This window comes from Carassius carassius, chromosome 33 (genome assembly GCF_963082965.1).
Source record: "Carassius carassius chromosome 33, fCarCar2.1, whole genome shotgun sequence".
NCBI lineage: Eukaryota > Metazoa > Chordata > Actinopteri > Cypriniformes > Cyprinidae > Carassius > Carassius carassius.
Genome location: NC_081787.1, coordinates 2,992,964 through 3,012,054, shown reverse-complemented (window position 1 = coordinate 3,012,054; position 19,091 = coordinate 2,992,964). Strand labels below are relative to the sequence as shown.

The 19,091-nt window shown below is 35.0% G+C and overlaps 1 protein-coding gene across 2 annotated transcripts in view; it reads left to right on the top strand.

The window, feature by feature from the left end:
• htr4 (5-hydroxytryptamine receptor 4) overlaps positions 1–13,193 on the top strand; it is a 102,489-nt gene extending 89,296 nt beyond the window's left edge. For both annotated transcript variants that reach the window (XM_059521305.1, XM_059521306.1), the window contains one exon: positions 12,356–13,193. In XM_059521305.1, coding sequence (XP_059377288.1) covers positions 12,356–12,443 — 88 coding nt within the window. In that variant the 3' untranslated portion in view covers positions 12,444–13,193. The remainder of the gene's footprint in view (positions 1–12,355) is intronic.
• Positions 13,194–19,091: the final 5,898 nt, after the last annotated feature.

The window sequence follows — 19,091 nt, the reverse complement described above, 5'->3', positions numbered from 1 at the left end:
GAGGTTAGGCGGATGGGACTGACAGTGCAAGTTTTCTGTCTCTCAGTCTGGTCCTGATATAATGGAGATATGCTACATTCATCAGGATCAGACTTTTGGCCCTATTCCTGCCTTTTAATTGCATTGCATTGCATTGACAATTGCATTTACATTAAAATATTAACCAGCACAACAGTTTTCAACATTAAAAAGAAGAAGCAGCAGCAAATCAGCATAGAATGATTTCTGAAGACTGCAGCAATGATGCTGGAAATTCAGCTTTGACTATATAATATTATTGTTTTGATGTTTGAATCAAACATTAAAAACAGTAACGGTTTAGTGAATTTTTATTTTTTCATACATTACAATGTGTCCTGTTTAATTATTTTTTAAGAGCAAAACATAATGACTATTATACGTTTTTATTATGATTTACAGAAGACATCCATTAAAATGTTATACAGTGTAACAATAGTTCATTAAAAAAAAAATTGTCAAGCATATAGAACACATAATGCACATTATTTCACATTATTATTTTTGACATTTTTATTTTCATAAAAGTTATTTGATACATTAAAATAGACGCTTATTTGCATTTAATGTTTTCTATGTATATAAAATCACTTTAATTTGACTCACCTTTGACCAATATAGCCCTCAAAACTTGTTTATGAAAGCAGTATTGACTGTGAGATAGAGTTTTATCTCTTGACTGTAGAGGAGCAGTGACTTGTATCCAGTGCTCTAGTAATTAAGTGTAGACAGCAAGAGCTCTACTTTTTATGTTTCTTTGAGGTCATGAAAAAACTGAGAGAACCTGGATCTGACCCAGTGATCAAAACTAACTTCTGTAATTACAACACTGCTTTGCAGCTTCTTTTGTGAAATCTTTGAGATTATACATCAAGCATTTTTTTTTCTTTAAAATTTTCCAAAAAATAGGAAATATTTTTAAATATATTTTGAGTAACGAAAATGCATAATATTTTGATATCTGATATCATTTTTTATTGTAATTAAGCCCTTTTTTTCTTCAGTGCACTATATATACACACACATGCACACATAAATACATATAAATTATAGATTGATTATCATAGATTTTTATGGATTTTCGCTGTCTTGCCGGAATGACTTTCAAAGGTGGGTGGCATTTGGTGTTTTTTTTTTAAATAATTGGATTTGCATGGTAAAATATACATATATACAGTTGTAAGAGAGCTGAAATTATTTGATTATTTAATTTCTCATTTATTTTCATACAAGCTCACTGAGAGTGGTTTCCAGCAGTAATATTGTTCCACTTGAGAATATTATGTCACTTGGCTTGGTGCGTTTACGACTGTAAACTACTGGATTTAAGTGTGGACTTTAAGAGCACATGGGTAGAGTACTCATAACTCTGTTTGCCAACACAAATGTTAATTTCCACCCCCTCAGCTGGCAATAGTCCAGCTTTCAGGAGTCAACTGTTACCCCATTGTTCTGAAAAGCCAATGCAGTCTTGGTGTACCATGTGATTTGTGTTTTTATTGCATGGCTGTCAGTGAATTTACTGCACGGCCCAGACACAGCAGAGACCCACAGGAAGAGGGTCAGGAAGATCTTGTGTGGTGCAGATAGCAGCGCCATTTACAGAGCTATAAGCATCATGGTTGTCATAGCTCTTTGAATGGTACTGCCATATGCACTGAACTATCAGCATCTCGCTCCTCAATGAGCTTCTCCTCCTTATATCTCTTTCCAAAAGTTTTGTCAGACATTTATTTCATTTAAGTACTTACTCTGATGTATCTTTGTTTCTTAATTTGTTGTTGTTTCTTTTATTCATTTGAAATTTGTGTTTTTTCTTTAACCAGTTGTAACCATTTTCAGAGCCCCTTGTGCAAATATTAACTCCCTTACCTCAGAGCTCAAATTGTTCTCAGATCTCTGCGGTTAAAAGTAAACTTCTGGAAAATGTTCATCGCTGTGCGTCTCTCCTGAGTGCATTAACTCCAGCAGAACGGGCGCGAACACTGAAAAAATGTGTGTGGTTGAATGCTCTTCCTATATCAGTTCATAAAGTAAAAACAAAGAGGTAGCTCTATTATTAGCTCTTATAAGTTATGTAACAGCAATCATTGCATGAGAATAATGGGGCACTTAGAGAAGTCTAGCCATGCCCGGCATTCCTTGTTTTCATCCAGCAGTATTTTTCACAGCAGAGGGACTTCGAGCCAAACTTTTAAGATTGTTGATTGTTTGTTTTCCAAAAGCTGCATTATCCTCCTTGCCAGAGGTGGGTAGTAACGAGTTACATTTACTTCGTTACATTTACTTGAGTAATTTTTTGGGGTAATGAATACTTTTCGGAGTATATTTAAAGATGGGTACTTTATACTCTTACTTGAGTAAATTTTTGGGGGAAAATCTGTACTTTTACTTCGTTACTGTGGGCGACGCTCCTGTCGTTACTTTATCTTAATGCAATAAATGTTATAAATGCTTCAGTTTATTCCAAACGCGCCGTCTACTTTTCTCTGGGCAATGAGCAATGCACATTCGCGAATGATTCATTCTTTTGAGTCAATTCTGTTCAAAGGCTTGATCAAACCAATTGGCAAACGAGTGAATTGGTTCATGAATCAGTTTGAATGAGTCGTTCAGTTCCCTGCCGCACGCGCTGAGCGTCTGAAGTGGTTCACTCGGAGTTGTAACGTTTAAGAACAGAAAGAGCGTTGAAAACGTGGCTGGAACTGCACTGAATTGAAATCTGCAAAGGCTATTATTTGCTAGCGATGGAGATCCTTATTAGATGAACACCGCGTGTGCTGTCTACTGTTTAACAGGTAATAACTTGGGCTACATTCGATTACAGTACACGATACCTCTGACATTAGTTTGTTGTACATGTGTGGCTTATAACAGAGGGGAGTCAAGTTGAAGGCAGCTTCCAAAAGACAAAAAATAGCCGATTAAGATTTAATTAATTTTAATACAATCACACCGGCGGGAGTACGTTCAGCGAGTCATATTATCAGCTGCTAAATTCAGATCTGTGATTGCTTGCTGGCGCTTAGCCAGAGATAGATGCGTTTATACAGCGCTGCGTATTATAACCAATCACACATGATTCTTTTGAGCTTATTAAAGCATTGGCCAATCAGAGGCGTTCAGATGAGTCATCGCTAAAATGCCGGTGCTTCCTTCACTCGCTCCTGACTGAATACCTCTTTCTGGCGAATTCTCTCTTCAGAAACAACAAAGTGCAGATGTGTGAAATGTAGACTGTCAGTGAAAATGATCTTTAATAATGTAAATGTTATTTGCTCTCTTTCTGAACAATGAAAGATTAGTAGCAATATTTATATCACATTAACTTTCAATGTTAAATTCACATTTAATATAAAGTCAGTCGTATTAAAAATATGTTATGGCATGACACCTATATCTGTTACTTAAGTAAACAGACAGGGTTTTATAATAAATTACATAAATTGGAGTAAAGGCTGATGAAATATATACATTTATACACGCACACATACATTACATACATTTAATCTATATATCTAAATAAAAATAGACTCAGTACAGTATATATGACCCAAAGTAACTAGTAACTAACTACTTGAGTAGATTTTTTTATCCGATACTCTTTTACTCTTACTCAAGTAACTATTCAAGACTAGTACTTTTACTTGAGTAAATATTTCTAGAAGTACTTTTACTTTTACTTGAGTACAGTTTTTGGGTACTCTACCCACCTCTGCTCCTTGCTCTCTTGCTCTCATAAACCATTATTTTGCTTCTAATTGCAGTTGCCACCTGCCATTTAACCTCTTAATCTGTTTCTTAGTGACTGAAGACTTTTAAAAATATACGCTACCAGCCAAAGGTTTGGCTTTTTTTTTTTTCTTAATAATGCTCACCAAGGCTGCATTTATTTGATTAAAATGCAAAAAAAGGCAGTAACTTTGTGCAATATTATTACAATTTAAAATCAATGTTTTCTATTTTTTTATATTTTAAAATGTAATTTATTCCTGTGATGCGCAGCTGAATCATTCTAATATAATGATCCGCTCAAGAAACATTTATTATTAAAGTCAATGTTGAAACAGTTGTGCTGCTTAACATTTTTATGGAAACTGTGATACTACATTACCATTCAAAAGTTTAGGGTAAGTATTATTGAGAGTAACATGAGTGACATGAGAGTAAATGGTTACAAAAAAAGCAAATTTTTACAAAAATAAAGAGAGAGAGAGAGAGAGAGAGAGAGAGACTGTTAACCCTTTTCCCCCCCAGAATTTTTTAAGTTGCAATCCATCGCCAGCAATTTTAATGATTTTCACAATTTATATTAATTTAATTTATATGTCTATTACTGATGATCTCATTATTTCTCATATGCATCTGTTTACATAAGAGGTCGCTTGTTTCTCTGTCCTGTTCACCGTAAAAACTCGTCAATGGTGGGGAAGCGATTTCTTTTTAAAAGACGAGATAACTCGTCAGTGGTGGGGAAAGAGTTAATAATGGAGCGCCAATAATTACTGAGCAGCAAATCAGCGTATCAGAATAATTTCTAAAGATCATGTGACACTGAAGATTGGAGTAATGATGCTAACAATCCAGCTTTGATCACAGGAATAAATTACATTTTAACATACTGTATATTCAAATAAAAACATTATTTTCAATTGTAATATGTTTCCAAACTTTTTTCGAACAATTAGTACATTACAGAATACCAAATGTTCACGTTTTCAAGACATAAAATGCATGTTTCTTGGCACTTGAATCAACTGGCTGAAATTCTGGAAGTAGGCCTTTTGTACTTTTGCACACAGTGCACATTTATGTGCTTAGTGATTTTTATTTATTTTTATTTTTTTTACCATCTGTGCACAGCTGTGACATTTAAAGTCCTTCGGTCCCGCTGTGCCATAAAGTCACAGCCAGAATAAACAAGCCATTTAAAGAAGATCTGTGTTTGATGACACATCCACATCTCAGCTCAAAGCTAGGAAATAATAACCATGCAGCATAATTATGCAAATGCCCGATTCTCCTTTTTTTTTTATTATTATTATTAGTTCAGTTTCTTTCTGAGTTAAATGTGTTAACTTACTCATTTGCAGCCTTTGCCAACAATGCCTCCTGCAATCGCTTGTGAGACTAAAAAATGTTGAGTAAATGTCTTTATTTATTCTCTTTTGATCGACATTTGTTGCTGTTAAAAATAAGACATTTGTTGCTGTGTTTAATATTTCTGTCCTGTGCTCTGGTGATTATTAGACCAGCTTATGCTGATATAAAAATACTTACATTTTGCCATAATAGATTCGTTAAGCTTTATTTAGCCTAAAGTGAAATCTATGAAGGCATGCATTTCTAATAACTATTTTACTGAAAATATAGTAGATGTAATGGTGTAAAAGGTCTCCCAAATTCCCAAGACAATCCTTTAGAAAATAAAAAGATGGCTTAATAATAGATTCAGTGATAAAGCTCGAATGTCTTTTGAATCTTATAATAGAAAATGGTGAATATACTGTACAGGGATTATTTTTGCTGCTTTCATGTAATATTTCTTTTAAATAAATGAAAATCGCTGTAGAAAATAGCAAGCAATTGTGTCGTCTTTATCCCTGGCTTTTGGATAAGAGGAAGACTGACATTCACATCAGATGAATCAAATACAGTATAAGACAGATGATACACAAGCACTTTTTAGGAATAGCTGGTCATTTAAAGATTTTTTTTTTCATTATTCCTTTTAAAATATTGAACAGAAACAGAAAGACTTAAATGAAATAACAATTCAAAGAATGTAACTGAACTCTGTATTATTATATTCTGTATTATTACAAACATTATTAAGTAAAAAACATTATTTAACTAAAATATATTGTTTGTTTCTTTGAAAAAAACTTTTTTTTAATATCAGAATATCAAACTTGGTTTGTTTAGATATGCTCTTTAATTTTCATTTTGATTTTCAGACCAAACTTACGTCTGTGCTCTAGAGCATTCAAGATCTATGAGAGTTCAAGTTAGAAATTTCATTTTCAGATTTATGTTCAAAAAGTGGATAACAGTTAATAAATGTATCATACCTATTTGATAAATATAATTTAGTGCCATATAATTGCCTAAAATACAAAATAATAAATAACATTATAAAACTAAAACACAGTACATTCATTTCATTGGGAAAAAAAAGTAAATTAATAAAAAAAATACTCATTTTCTTCACTGTAATATCAAATTAATTGGGCTTACTTAAAAAAGCATGCAAATCAATTGCCTTGAAAAAACTAAGTGAAGTGAAATAGGAATAGTATGCTGTACTGACAAATGCTTAGTTAGTATATCTTACTTATGCGTGTGATGGTTTAGTATGGAAGACAGGAGGCAAATGCAAGTTGACAGGGTTTATTGTAATGAGATGAGAGCGAGATGGATGAAGGTTGGAGAGTGACGCAGGGACCTCGATGGCAGCACAGACTGGTGGTTACCCACAGTAGGTGGGTTGAGTGTGCTGGTAGAGATGACGGTGGTGGGAGATCCGTGTGAGAGAGGAACAATCCAGAGACGACCGAACAAGAAACAAGTAAGAGCAGGAACATGGGAATCAGGACAGACATCTAACACGGAGGACCTCAAACAACGATCTGACAAACAAGAGATGAAAGACAGGGTGTTAAATAGGCAGTTGGAATGACATGCACCTGCCGCTGATCAGACGATCAGCGGCAACACCCACATGAAACAATCAACATGACGTAACATGAATACAGCTGGAGACGGTGCATTCATGAACCGTGACAATGCGAGAGTTATAGTAACTAAAAAATAATTGTGGGGGTAAATCTTTTCATTTAGGTTTTCTCAAGCTACTGACTGACTCCCAGAGTGCATTGCGGCAGAATAAATTATGCAGTTGCTTTGTTTTACAGTTGTTGATTTTATTTGCCAATTTTATTTGCTGTCTTGTGTCAGTAGCACAACAAAAAGAGCATATAAAATGGTTATTGTTACAATTAAGGAAAATAAATGAAATTTCATGAAATAAATTTCATTTTCAGTCTTGCCGTCAGCCTCCTCCACAGCATATCTGTGTCTGATTTTCTTTTTTTCAGAAAACAATCAGTTCATGGTTCTGTTCTGGTGCCACTCAGCTCTACAATAATCAGGCCTCCTATCTGTGCGCATGTGTTTGAGGAGCCTCAGACAGTTCTGGGAAGACAGACACTCACACATATACATGCCGGCAGAGGAAATGGCATTATCCGGCGTGGACTGACATTACCATCTGGCTAACATTGGAGGTCTAGAGTCATGTTTGAGCCAGACGTCTAGAGTGGAGGTCTAGAGCCAGACGTTTGACTTCAGGCAAAGCATTTGATTCAGATTGCAGTGTATTTATACAGAAATGCACATTTAGTCTGGAAAGGGTCATCTGACTGACCACACTTACTTTTCATGCTGGTCATCAGTAGCTTTCAAACTTCAGTTTCAATTCTGTTGACTATTTCTTCTTTAAAAGTGCTAATTTCAGCTGTGTGTGAGTGTCGTCTGAGACTGAAACTAGTGACTGGCCTTTGCTTAAGTGCCAATCCATTCAAATAGCACTCACAGTAATATAAATAAAAACACAGTATTATGACATATTTATTAAAGTTATGCGATGTTATAAGGGTGTCTAGATTGTCATTTAATTTTTTTGTATTCTAAATACATAAAATTAAACAGCATTTTAATAGTTTTAATAATTAAACAAATACAGTGCACATAATTATATTATAGTTATATAAATATACATTTTAGAATATATAGATTATACAAATAAATATATATTAGAGATATTTACTTCAAGGAATAAAAGTATAAAATGCATTTATTCATAAAAGCAGTTAGAAAACTATTAAGATCTATTATTTTTTTTTATGTTAATGTCTATGTCTGTACATATGACTTCTATTTTAATATTATAAAATGCAATTTGTTCCTGTTATGCAAACTTATTTCAGGTTTCTTGCATTTTATCTTGAAGCATTTATTTGAAATAAAAATACTCTGTAGCATTATAAATATCTTTACTGTCACTTTTTAATGCATCCCTGCTGGATAAAAAAAGTATTAATTTCTTTTTAATAAAGCTTACTGAACCCAAACTTGACCCCACACTTCTTTAATGTTAAAAATAAACACTGTAACCAAGACAGCTGAGTTCACATCAAGAAGTCATGAAAGTGCATTTCTCATGCACTTTATGAGGACTGTCACAGTTAAGGCCTCTGAATGAGAGCTGCGATACATCAGCCACTGCTCAGATTGGACTCATTTTGTAGTGCCCTGCCTGACCTGATGTAAACTGGAATATGTCTGAAAAGTTAAGTTGGTAATAGACTGCCTAGCTACTTTTCCTGTGAAGTGCCCTGCATTGCAGATGTTATCAGACACCAAAGAAAGTCATCTTGCTTTTCCTGGTTAATTGTGAACAATTCAGCGAGAGGAGATTTTCCTGCATTGCCTCCTCTCTCTCCCACTGAAGTGATAGTGCGCATGTAACAAACTACATCACAGAAAGGTCATTTTATCAGATAAGAGAGCTTGATAAACAGGCTTTAGGGCTCCAATTAAATGAGTCTTAAATGAGATATAAGAGTTTTAAGCAGAAAAATAGTTCATCTTTCAGTTTTCTGTCTATAATGATTTATTGTGGAGATACAGGCCTGTTATTTATTCATTTTAGTTAATGCTCCTTTGATTCTGACAGAAGTGGATTTTAATTAAGCAGACCTTTTGCATCAGCAGTCAAATTAAACTTTCATGTCTCTTCATTTTTTTTTGTGCCAACATTTGCCTACATAAATTCCTCACGCTCTCAGATTTCAGCTTTGGGAAATGCCCAGTATATCTGGTTTTAGTAACAAGCGTTTAAAAATGTAACTTATGGTGATGCCAAATGGAGTGTGTGTGGTGGGTGTGGTGTGTGTGTGTGTGTGTGTGTGTGTGTGTATGTGAAATTATTTCCTTATATTATGCACAGTAACAATATAAACAAAACATTCAAAACCCTCCCTTCAGTATGGTGCCAGACACAACATGAAAAAAACAGAGAGATAAACATTGAATTATCCCTACAAACAAAATGATTCATGTCAGTCCTCATACAAGCAGGGCATCATTAAACCTCATCACCATGAAAAGATGGAAATGCCTGTTTCATGAAAATTGTGTCCATTACATACAGAATGAGGCATAAAACACAATAATATGAATATTTATAATATTAAAATAAAATAATATAATTGATCAAATATAAATAACAAGATGCCATTAAGCATTGATTGTAACATTAAGTCCAGTACATCTCAAGCAATTACCTGTATTTTTATTTTTATTTTTTCAGTTCTATTGACATATTCATAATGTAAGTTCTTATAACGGATGCAATCATCCTCAAACTTAAACTGAATGTAGTGTATATATTGTATGCATTAATGTAAGTAACAAAATCATTATAAATCATATCCTCCTAATATAGCATCAGGATCAGAAGTATTGATATTTCAAGACTGATCTGCCCAGTCCTACTATTTAGAAAGTGTCTATAAAAGTCATTTAATGCCGAGCTGTTCCTGTCTTTATTAGGCTATTTATCATAAGGCTGTTGTTGTTTATTGCTGCTGTGAACTTCTGTTCTGGATGTGGCACGAATTAATCAGCGTTGCATATTTCCGTCTATGACATTTCTGACAACTTCAGTTCCGTACTGAAAATAAATGCACATCGAAATGGACTCCATTTGTTCAAGAAATGAAGAGTTCAAGAAATCAGATTTTTCTGCACATTTCAGAGTCAACAGAGAACAGTGGCTGGACCGTGCACATGTCACTATCAACAAATCCCGTCTTTGTGATGAACTTGAAAATATTTTGTCACTGTTGGTTGGTCGTTTCTTTGCTCTGGATGCTGTGGTAACTCCAGTTCCTCGGCTCTTCGTGACTGAGCTAATGGTACGACTCAGATCTGAATTTGTTGGCGTTTTAGATAATCTGCTGCCAATTTCATACGTCAGTGAGTGTGGTGAAGTGCAGAAGCGCTGATGCCTGGAAAGGCGTCACTGCAGCGAGACCGTCTGGACCTGCGAGGCTGTCTGTCACGTTTACTGATCACATTGTTGTCACACTTATTGGAAATCCTGCTCCAGATGTTTACTGTTAGATGAGTCTAGGTGCAAACACAACGGCTCGCTGACTGAGAACTTTGTGTCTCCTAGCTAATATCCAAATATTGTGCTAATTAAAAAGTCATATAAATAATGCAAACAGCATGCATACATTTATTAGGAGATTTATTACTATAAATTGGAGCAAGATCATCAAAGCAGCAATGCAGATGGCACAACAGAGAAACGTGGTTTGTTTTTAATGGTTTTAACAGTTATGAAATGCTATTTCAAAGGCATATCATTAAAATGCTAGTAATGAAAAGTAGGTTAATATAATGTCACATGAAACAAATACAAGCAGACGATACAATAGCAAAATCTGTCATATATATATATATATACACAATGTGTGTGTGTGTGTGTGTGTGTGTGTGTGTGTGTGTGTGTGTGTGTGTGTGTGTGTGTGTGTGTGTGTGTGTGTGTGTGTTTGTGTGTGTGGTGTGTGAAAGGGACAGTAAACACATATTTTAAAAAAAATGGTGTGAATTTGTACAAAGAATCCTTAAAAACGTATGGTTTCTGCAAAAAAAAAATTGTAAGTACTATATATTAAATATATTCTCAGCATTAATAATAAGATTAATCAAAGGAATTTGATCACAGGAATAAATAATATATTCATATATTCAAATAGAAAACAGGTCCTTTAAATTGTAATAATATTTCACACTATTATTGTTTTTAATGGTTTTTTTTTTTGGGGGGGGGGGTCAAATAAATGCAAATTTGGTGCAAATAAGAGACCAATTTTAAAAACTAAAAAATCTTACAGACCTCAAACTTTTGTTTAGTAACGTACAGTATGCTTTAAAATATATATGTAAAGTTGCAGCAGTTATCAAATTTGCTTGCATAATCTTGCTTGAAATATATCAATTTCAACCATTTTAACAGGAACATATTTACAGAAATAACAGACCACGTTCCAACATAAAGAAACTTTCGATGATGTCAGAGGCCTGGTGTGAAATGAACATACTGAAGTGTCAGCCTTCTAGTCGTTTAGAAAATTAAAGGCAACTGCTAAAGGCCTGCGTTTTTTGTATAATATTTCAGTGAAGGCAACTAAACATCAGCGGCTTCCTGAAATGTTTTCTAGGGGTTAAATCAAACCCTGTGGCACTGCTGTCTCTCCCATCAGTCTTCAGACTCTGTTTAGTGACTAGCTCTGCAGTTCCCTGATGTCCGGCACACAATATTAAAAAATGAGGTTGTCAGAATGAGTGATGTAGATCCTGCCTCTGTGTGTGTGTGTGTGTGTGTGTGTGTGTGTGTGTGTGTGTGTGTGTGTGTGTGTGTGTGTGTGTGTGTGTGTGTGTGTGTGTGTGTGTGTGTGTGTGTTCCAAAGCTCATGTTCATGTAAGTTAATGATCTCTGCCTCTAATCCGGCCAGCTAATATCCAGAATGGATGAACCAGCATGATCAAGACATTATTTCTGGAGTCTATCGGGAAGTATTGTAAGTTTTGCACTAGATCGTGTTAATTTGACAGATGTCTCAGGCTGTGCAGGGCTGACATGCATTTATAAAGTGGCAATGTGGCAGCAATTTTAGGTTCTGCTTAATTGAAAACATGTTGCATGTTTCCTTTCTAAATCCCGGAACATAACTGAGGTTTTGATAGGTTTTCTTACCCTTTTCCAGTTGAATTTCATGCCCAATTTCTCTGCAGGAATTGCCTTTAGTTTGCTTGTTTATGAACAGAGATTGTAATGATTTTTATTTTTTTGACCTGGAAGAAAAGGAGGTTCATGGCTGGTGCGGATACAGCGAAAGGAAAAGTAATTTAATCAAGTGAGAGACATACTGTACTGTAGGTCCATCTACATGCTCAAATGTATGTGTATTTTTCTTTGGGTGCTATAAAAAGTGCTAAAAAGATTGGGGGGAGGGGGGGGGGGGGGTTAACATTTAACATTTGTGAAAAGGCCAGCAATAACTCTTCTGTCAAATCAAGTCCACATATCAGAGGAGCTCTTAATATTCTTAGTTTTAAAGGTTTTTGCCAACCAAATGTTTCAACACTGTATGGTTTATATATAGATATTTCCATATTACTTGAACGTTCATCTAACAGCTTGTAGAGAGATGGATATGAGATTGTGACAGTGTCATTGAAATGGTTTCTTTTGTCCCTTCAGGTATTCAGTTCTACACAATGGAAAGCACAGTGAACAGGAGAAACTGTCGATACAGAACGACACAGAGTCCCAGGAGTCATGTTTCTGACACACGCCAGCCTCTAATGAGGAGCATGACTGGAAGGGGATATTTCTCACCGCCCTGCCTGCAGCTCAGACCCCACCAGAGCCTTTCAGGAGTCGAGGACAGGGAGCTGGACTCAACTGTTTGCTCAAAGAGCTGCTGAACAATGAGGGAAAGAACAATGTTGCCAAAGGTATCTGGTCTGTATTTTAGGATACGAATTTCGATTGCAAAGGAGTGTTGGTAAGGGTTTTCCCAATGTGTTTGTTTCTATTTTGGTTCTCCTGGGAATACGACTTCCAAACCAAAAATATGTCTTTCAAGCTTTATCCAGAGTGGCTTCTATTAGCTCTACAGGGAGGATAACACTTCCTGAAATGTACCGCACGAAGAATGAATAGCTAAGATGACTCTCTATTAAAAAAATATATATATTTTTTTTTTATAAATGAAAAAGTAAATTCACAAATTCACACCACAGTATTAAAAAGTAGAGCTGGGAGCATTGCTGAGCGATTTCTCAAATTTTTTATTATTTTTATTTTATTTTATTTTTTTATTATTATTATTGTTTCATTAATGAATTCTAAAATCAACAGTTATAACATAGCATTGTCACATGAATTTAAAGTGTTAAGGACAACAGGCCTTTCCTTGTTTCCAAGACTATTCCAGCATCTATTTGCACATTTTTTTAAGTGCAACACAAGTAATGTTGCAGAATATTTCTATTAATACAGCCTATTTAACAAATTTATTGAAGCCCGCTTCTGCCACTGGATAAAAAAAAGGGAATTGTGAATTTTAACTAACAACTTTATATCTCGCAGTTCTGACATTATTACACGCAAATGCAAGTTATTAAGTCAGTATTGTGATATATAAACTTGCAATTGAAAGAAAAAAATCAGTCTTTTTGCCCCTCAGAATTGGACTTTATAACTCGCAATTGCGAATTTACTTCTCACAGTTCTCAGAAAATAAGTCAGAATTGCGAGAAAAAAGCCAGAATTGTGAGATACAAACATGCAATTCATCTACTCGCAGTTTATATATATCTATCACGCAATTTGTCAGAAACATCTTACATTTCTGATTTCATTCCTTAAAATCGCAGGAATTTCAATTCTAACTTTATAACACGCAGTTGCAACATTATATCCAGTAACTCTGACATTTTAACTCGCAATTACAAGTTTATATCTCACAAGAAGTCAGAATTTTTAAGATAAAAAACTCAACATTCTTAAGATAAAATGTCGCAAATGTTGTACTTTTTTTATTAAGTGGCAGAAACAGACTTCCATAAAAAAATATGCCCCACAATTGTTCAAAATGATTTTTTAAAAACATTGGTTTTTAAACTTTTTTAGATTCAAATGATTCATCCTCATGCAAAGGATTCTGACAGGAAATTAACTTTAGTTTTTTTCTACCCATGAAATCTATCTTGACGAAAACATAATATGTCAATTTTCTTATTGTGAACTGAAATCTCATTTATGTTGTATAAGACTTCTGAAGCTCTTTGGGGAATGAGATGTACCGCTCACAGACTAGTTGATGTGATTTGGCTCCTTGTAAACCTCTCTGAATATGACAGATGTCTCAGACTCACGGGTGAGCGTTCTCAGTCAGGTCAGATCTGTGCTTCACATTCATCACTAAATGCAACCATTTCCACGATAGTTTCCACTGCGAGGATCTCCTCTGACGTGATGCCTGCTGACTGAGGATGTGTCAGGCCACTCCAAACAAAAGCTTTGCTGACAGCAACCAGGGCCAGTTCTCCAGATGCTGTGTCTTAAAATGTTTTAGCTTTAGTAAAGATGACCATCGGTTACCGCATGACTGAAATGACCTGAAGTTGTTCTTGTGTAAGATCTTAAAGGGATAGTTCATCCAATGATGACAATTTACTTTTTTTTATATATTCACTCTCATGTTATTTCACACTGTGTTACATTCAAAATCCTTTAAGTGAATAACAACTTAAGGTACAATTACGTTTACTGTCGTGCAGTGAATTTTTACAGGCGAAATCCAGTCATTTCAATAGGAATCCACACAATTGAGAATTTCACATAAAGGTGAAAGATTTCCCACACAGATTTTGCATCAGGTTTTAAATTGGTCAAGCAAATTTGGCGCATTGACAAATAGAAATCTGCTTTAAACATTTCTACACTGTTGAAAATAGACAGTCGAGATTTTTGCCTGCAAAATTTAACCCAAATTTCTTTAACTGGAAATATTTTAATGTGAGGAAATACAGCATAAAAATGTAAAAGATATGTTTTGCTATTACTCGTGTATAAAAATGACATAGTACATGCTTAATAGTTAACCTAAACATTTCGTTTTTTTGTCTCTCATGACTAGTCCCATAATGTTTTGGAATGTTCGTGAAAGCACTAGAATATCACAGAAAATTCCAGAATGTTACAGAAAATTCTAGAATGTTCCCATCCTTGCAAAAGCAAAATATCTTAAAGAAAAAAATGCAAAATTACTACAAACACTTATCTGTACTAAACCAATGTTTCATAAACATAAACTGACCTATATATTTACCTAAATGCTACATGAAAATAAATAATAATTAGCACCACAGAATTACAGAAGAACCGTAAAATAAAAAAATAATTCAGTGAAACAAATTTTTGTTACATTGCAATTTTCTCCTTTCATTTCCATAGAAGAAATGTAGTCCAGGTTTGGGGTGACATGAGGGTAAGTAAATAAAGACAGAATTTGTATTTTTGGGTGAATTACCCCTTTAAGAATGTCACACGACATATTGAGAATCAAATCTCATGGAAAAGCCATGCAGATGAGTTTTTGTTCCTTGACATTTCTAACTAAAACCTCCCAAAGCAGTGATGTGCCATAGTGAAGCTCGCTTCCAGAGCTGAGGACCCCAATAAACACGCTCCTCAGAGAGCCTGGATATAGCAGAACCATCTCCATCCCTCATCCCAGCACTTACCAGTCTGCTGAAGCGTGCCTCTGCCTAAAATGAATTACCTTCGGGAACAGCAATTGTTTGAATTGATCTTAGAGATGTAAATATTTTAAAATAACTATGTTTTATTTGTCAGCCATCGGAAAAACTTTGGTTTGGTCTTAATTGCTATTTTGCAGGGACGTACTGAAGGCGATACACGTACGCCACTAAGAATAAAACACGTACAGCTCAGCACTGTCCTCGTGGATTACTTTCCTGATTTTAAAATGAAAACCTCTCCTGCAAATAAAGCACTTGTCGCACTTTTACAATACGAAGATTATAGCATCCCACAAATCGTTCAGTATTCTGGTCACGAATATGTTATCGCAGACCAAACCAATATCATATGAGGAATATGAAAGTTTGATTTTCGTGATCAGTTTTGATATTCTGCTGTGGTGACATGATGAAGGAACAAGTAAGATTCGATCAACCAATGGCTTTATTTGTTCCAATGCGATCAGAGCTAGCTACATTACCTAGCTCCATGCCCACTTCAGCTTCTTTTCCCATCGTCTCATGATTTATCAACCGATATTTAATTTCTAAAGGTAGAGCTTAGTTTGATTTTATTGTACATAGGAATATATTTTTATGCAAATGATCTGAAAGTGGTTTGTGTGTTCCTTTAAATGGTTTAGTCGAACACGTTTCTTCTTCCAGTCTGGTGTACCAGCGAACGCTGGCTATGAATCTAGCGTGTCATTGGAAGCAATGTCCAGATAAGTTGTATGCCAGGCTACCTGTTTTTTTTTATAATCAAACATGTACATGGCCGTGCCTTCACAGCTATCTTAAAGATGTACAGAGCATTGTGAAACTGTGCAAGTTCATGCTGGTAGTTGTTGAAAATGTTTCCTTTTAAAAGGTTATAATGTACAATCAAAGGCTTTGATGAGTTATAATGTCCAAACTTTTTCATTTGTACACTTTCAATTATGTAGCACCTTTTAATTCTGAGGTACTTTGCCATTATTTAACAGTAAGTGGTTTTGTTGGTCGAATAACTTGCACAGTTTCCCATCTGTGTTCTTTGGATGTCATTATGTTGTTTAAAGATGGAGCTTTTGCAATGGTTGAAGCTTAGCAACCGTGAGCAGAAAACAGGCAATGCATGCTGTTTTAAACGCTGATGGATCTGAAAGGAAGGATTTGGGGAAATGCTGGTACTCTGTGGCCATGACAGAACCAAAAGCACTCCTTCATGAGCCCTGAGTTATCGCTTTGAAAAGATTTGCATTAGAAATAACTCTCCCCGAACGTTCATGGACCTTCAGGGTAGTCATCACCATCAGGATTTCATGTGAAATGATTCCCGGCCCCACAAACCTCACATATGAAGCGTGATCGAACACCTCCAGGCCCTGAAGGCAGAAGGTCTAAGCATGAATGTGTTGTAAATCTCCCAAAAAGGTGTAGAACTTTGTAAACTCAGTATTTATTTTGATGGATAACGATTGATATTTTCATGTAAGGCTTCTCTTCCGGGGAGCTATGTGTATTACTTTTTCTGTTGCTATGTGACAGCTCTAAAAAAATAATAATTAAAGACTATGAGATGTTATTAATCTTTATGTGTTCTGTGTTTTATCAAAATATCTTGCCAGACATACGGTCAATCAAAATGAATCTTTGTATACTATTTAAAGACGATATAGACAGATCATCATGAAGCAGAATCTTATTTTGGATACATTTGTGAGATCTGACAGTAATTATGAGTGAAACTGTTCGCCACATGGCCCTTTCTTCTTTTGCAGATGTTGACAGATATGATCTACTCGTAGGGGAAACAACTTGTTTTCACATGTGCACAGTAGACTAAATAAAAATTTGTGCACTGGAATTTTTCATATGATGCTGACTAGAAACAGCTGTTAAAGCAATACTTTTGTTCTTTAAAGACAATAGCCATGTTCAGAATGATATACTAGTTATACTGTATAGGAAACACAATATAATGCCTACATTTAAAAAATTGTAAGGGAAACATTTGACATATATGTATTATATATATATATTTGTGCATGTGTTTATAAAATTAGTTTTTGAATTAATGTATCATTCATTTTATATTAGTTACATTAATCAATTAATAATTTAACACTTAGAAATTAATCATTTTATTCAGCACAGAAACCTTTAATTGATCAAAAGTGTCAATGAAGACGTTTAGATTAAATATTTAAAAAATACAAAATATAAAAAAATGCTCTTCTTGTTTGAACTGTCTTTTCATCAAAGAAAACTGAAAAAAAAACTGTATCATGGTTTCCACAAAAAAATATGAAGCAGCACAGGTTTTTTGTTTTTTTTACATTGATAATTATAAGAAAATCAGCAAATTGCTGAAGGATCATGTGACACTGAAGACTGAAGAAATGATGCTGCAAATTCAGCTTTGATCACAGGAATAAATTACATTGTAAAATATATTATAATAGAAACAATTAAATTGTAAAATACATGAACAAGAGCAGCCTTAGTGATCTTTCTGACAACTATAAGTACTTTTTATTTTATTTATTTATTTATTTATTAGCTTGAAGCATGTTCATGCTAAATTCCATGCTATTCTGTTGTATGATATTCCAAACATTTTAACTCATTCTCATATTTATGCATCTACATCCTTTCCTTGTCTTGTAGATGGCTCTCTAATATCCTCACTCTTTCTGTCCATCATTTATATCCTACTGTCCAGATCTTTACATTCACCCCATATGTATCTTTTCTCTTGTTGAGAGAAGCAAGCCCAGCATTTAATTATTCATCAATGTGAAAAACAGCAGACTGGCAGTGATCCCTACAGTAATGAGGTTCAGAGCGTGCAGATCCTCGCTCACCTTCGCCGGTGCCACAGCTTATTTCCCTTTACCAATTTGATGGACCATAAACTGCTTTAAAAGCTCTCCCAGTAACCTCCTGAGTCACATTCTCTGAACTTTCACCTTGACATTATGCCATTTATTGGTATTTTCGAGAAAGCGAGTCAATGTTTCCAAGTCGGTGTGCTGTCAGATTTGGATGGAAAGCGTTTCTTTCTGAACTGTAGAACAGGCTGTTTTTCTCAGACTTTGACAGATACAATGACGCAATAGAGTCACATACTCGAGCATGGTCTTAAAAACTTCACTCGGGCCATTATCACTATTTTAGCTTTGCGGTTGATCGCAGGAGGCATTATCTGCAGGCCTGAGGAATGTCTTTTCTCCTGATTGCATTTTGGAGTGACTTGCTGAGTTAAGTGCTCCCTCGTCAGCCCTGGAGAACAGACTCAACTCAAATGCCAAGTGTGATAATAGTGAGCTCTCGCTTAATCAAAGTCTGAGCGGGGCACCGGTCAACCGGCGGGAAAACGAACTTGAACACACATGCTAGAGACTCCGTGTGAAGCTCTATCCGTTTGCTTTGCAGCTCTTTAAATTTTAATGCTACTTACTGCGATCAGGTTATTTTTTTTTTTTTTTCCTCCGTCTTAATGTGCTTGTGGGACCTCTACTCATTCGTGTTGGCCTTTTTGCATATTTAAGCTTCATGTCCCTCACGGGATGCTAATAATGAATCTAACCTTTAAATGTGGGGAGAAACAAGAAATAAGCCAAAGTCTTGTTGACTTGTCCAAGTCCAAGTTGAAAAAGTCAGGTAGATGGAAGTCTGTG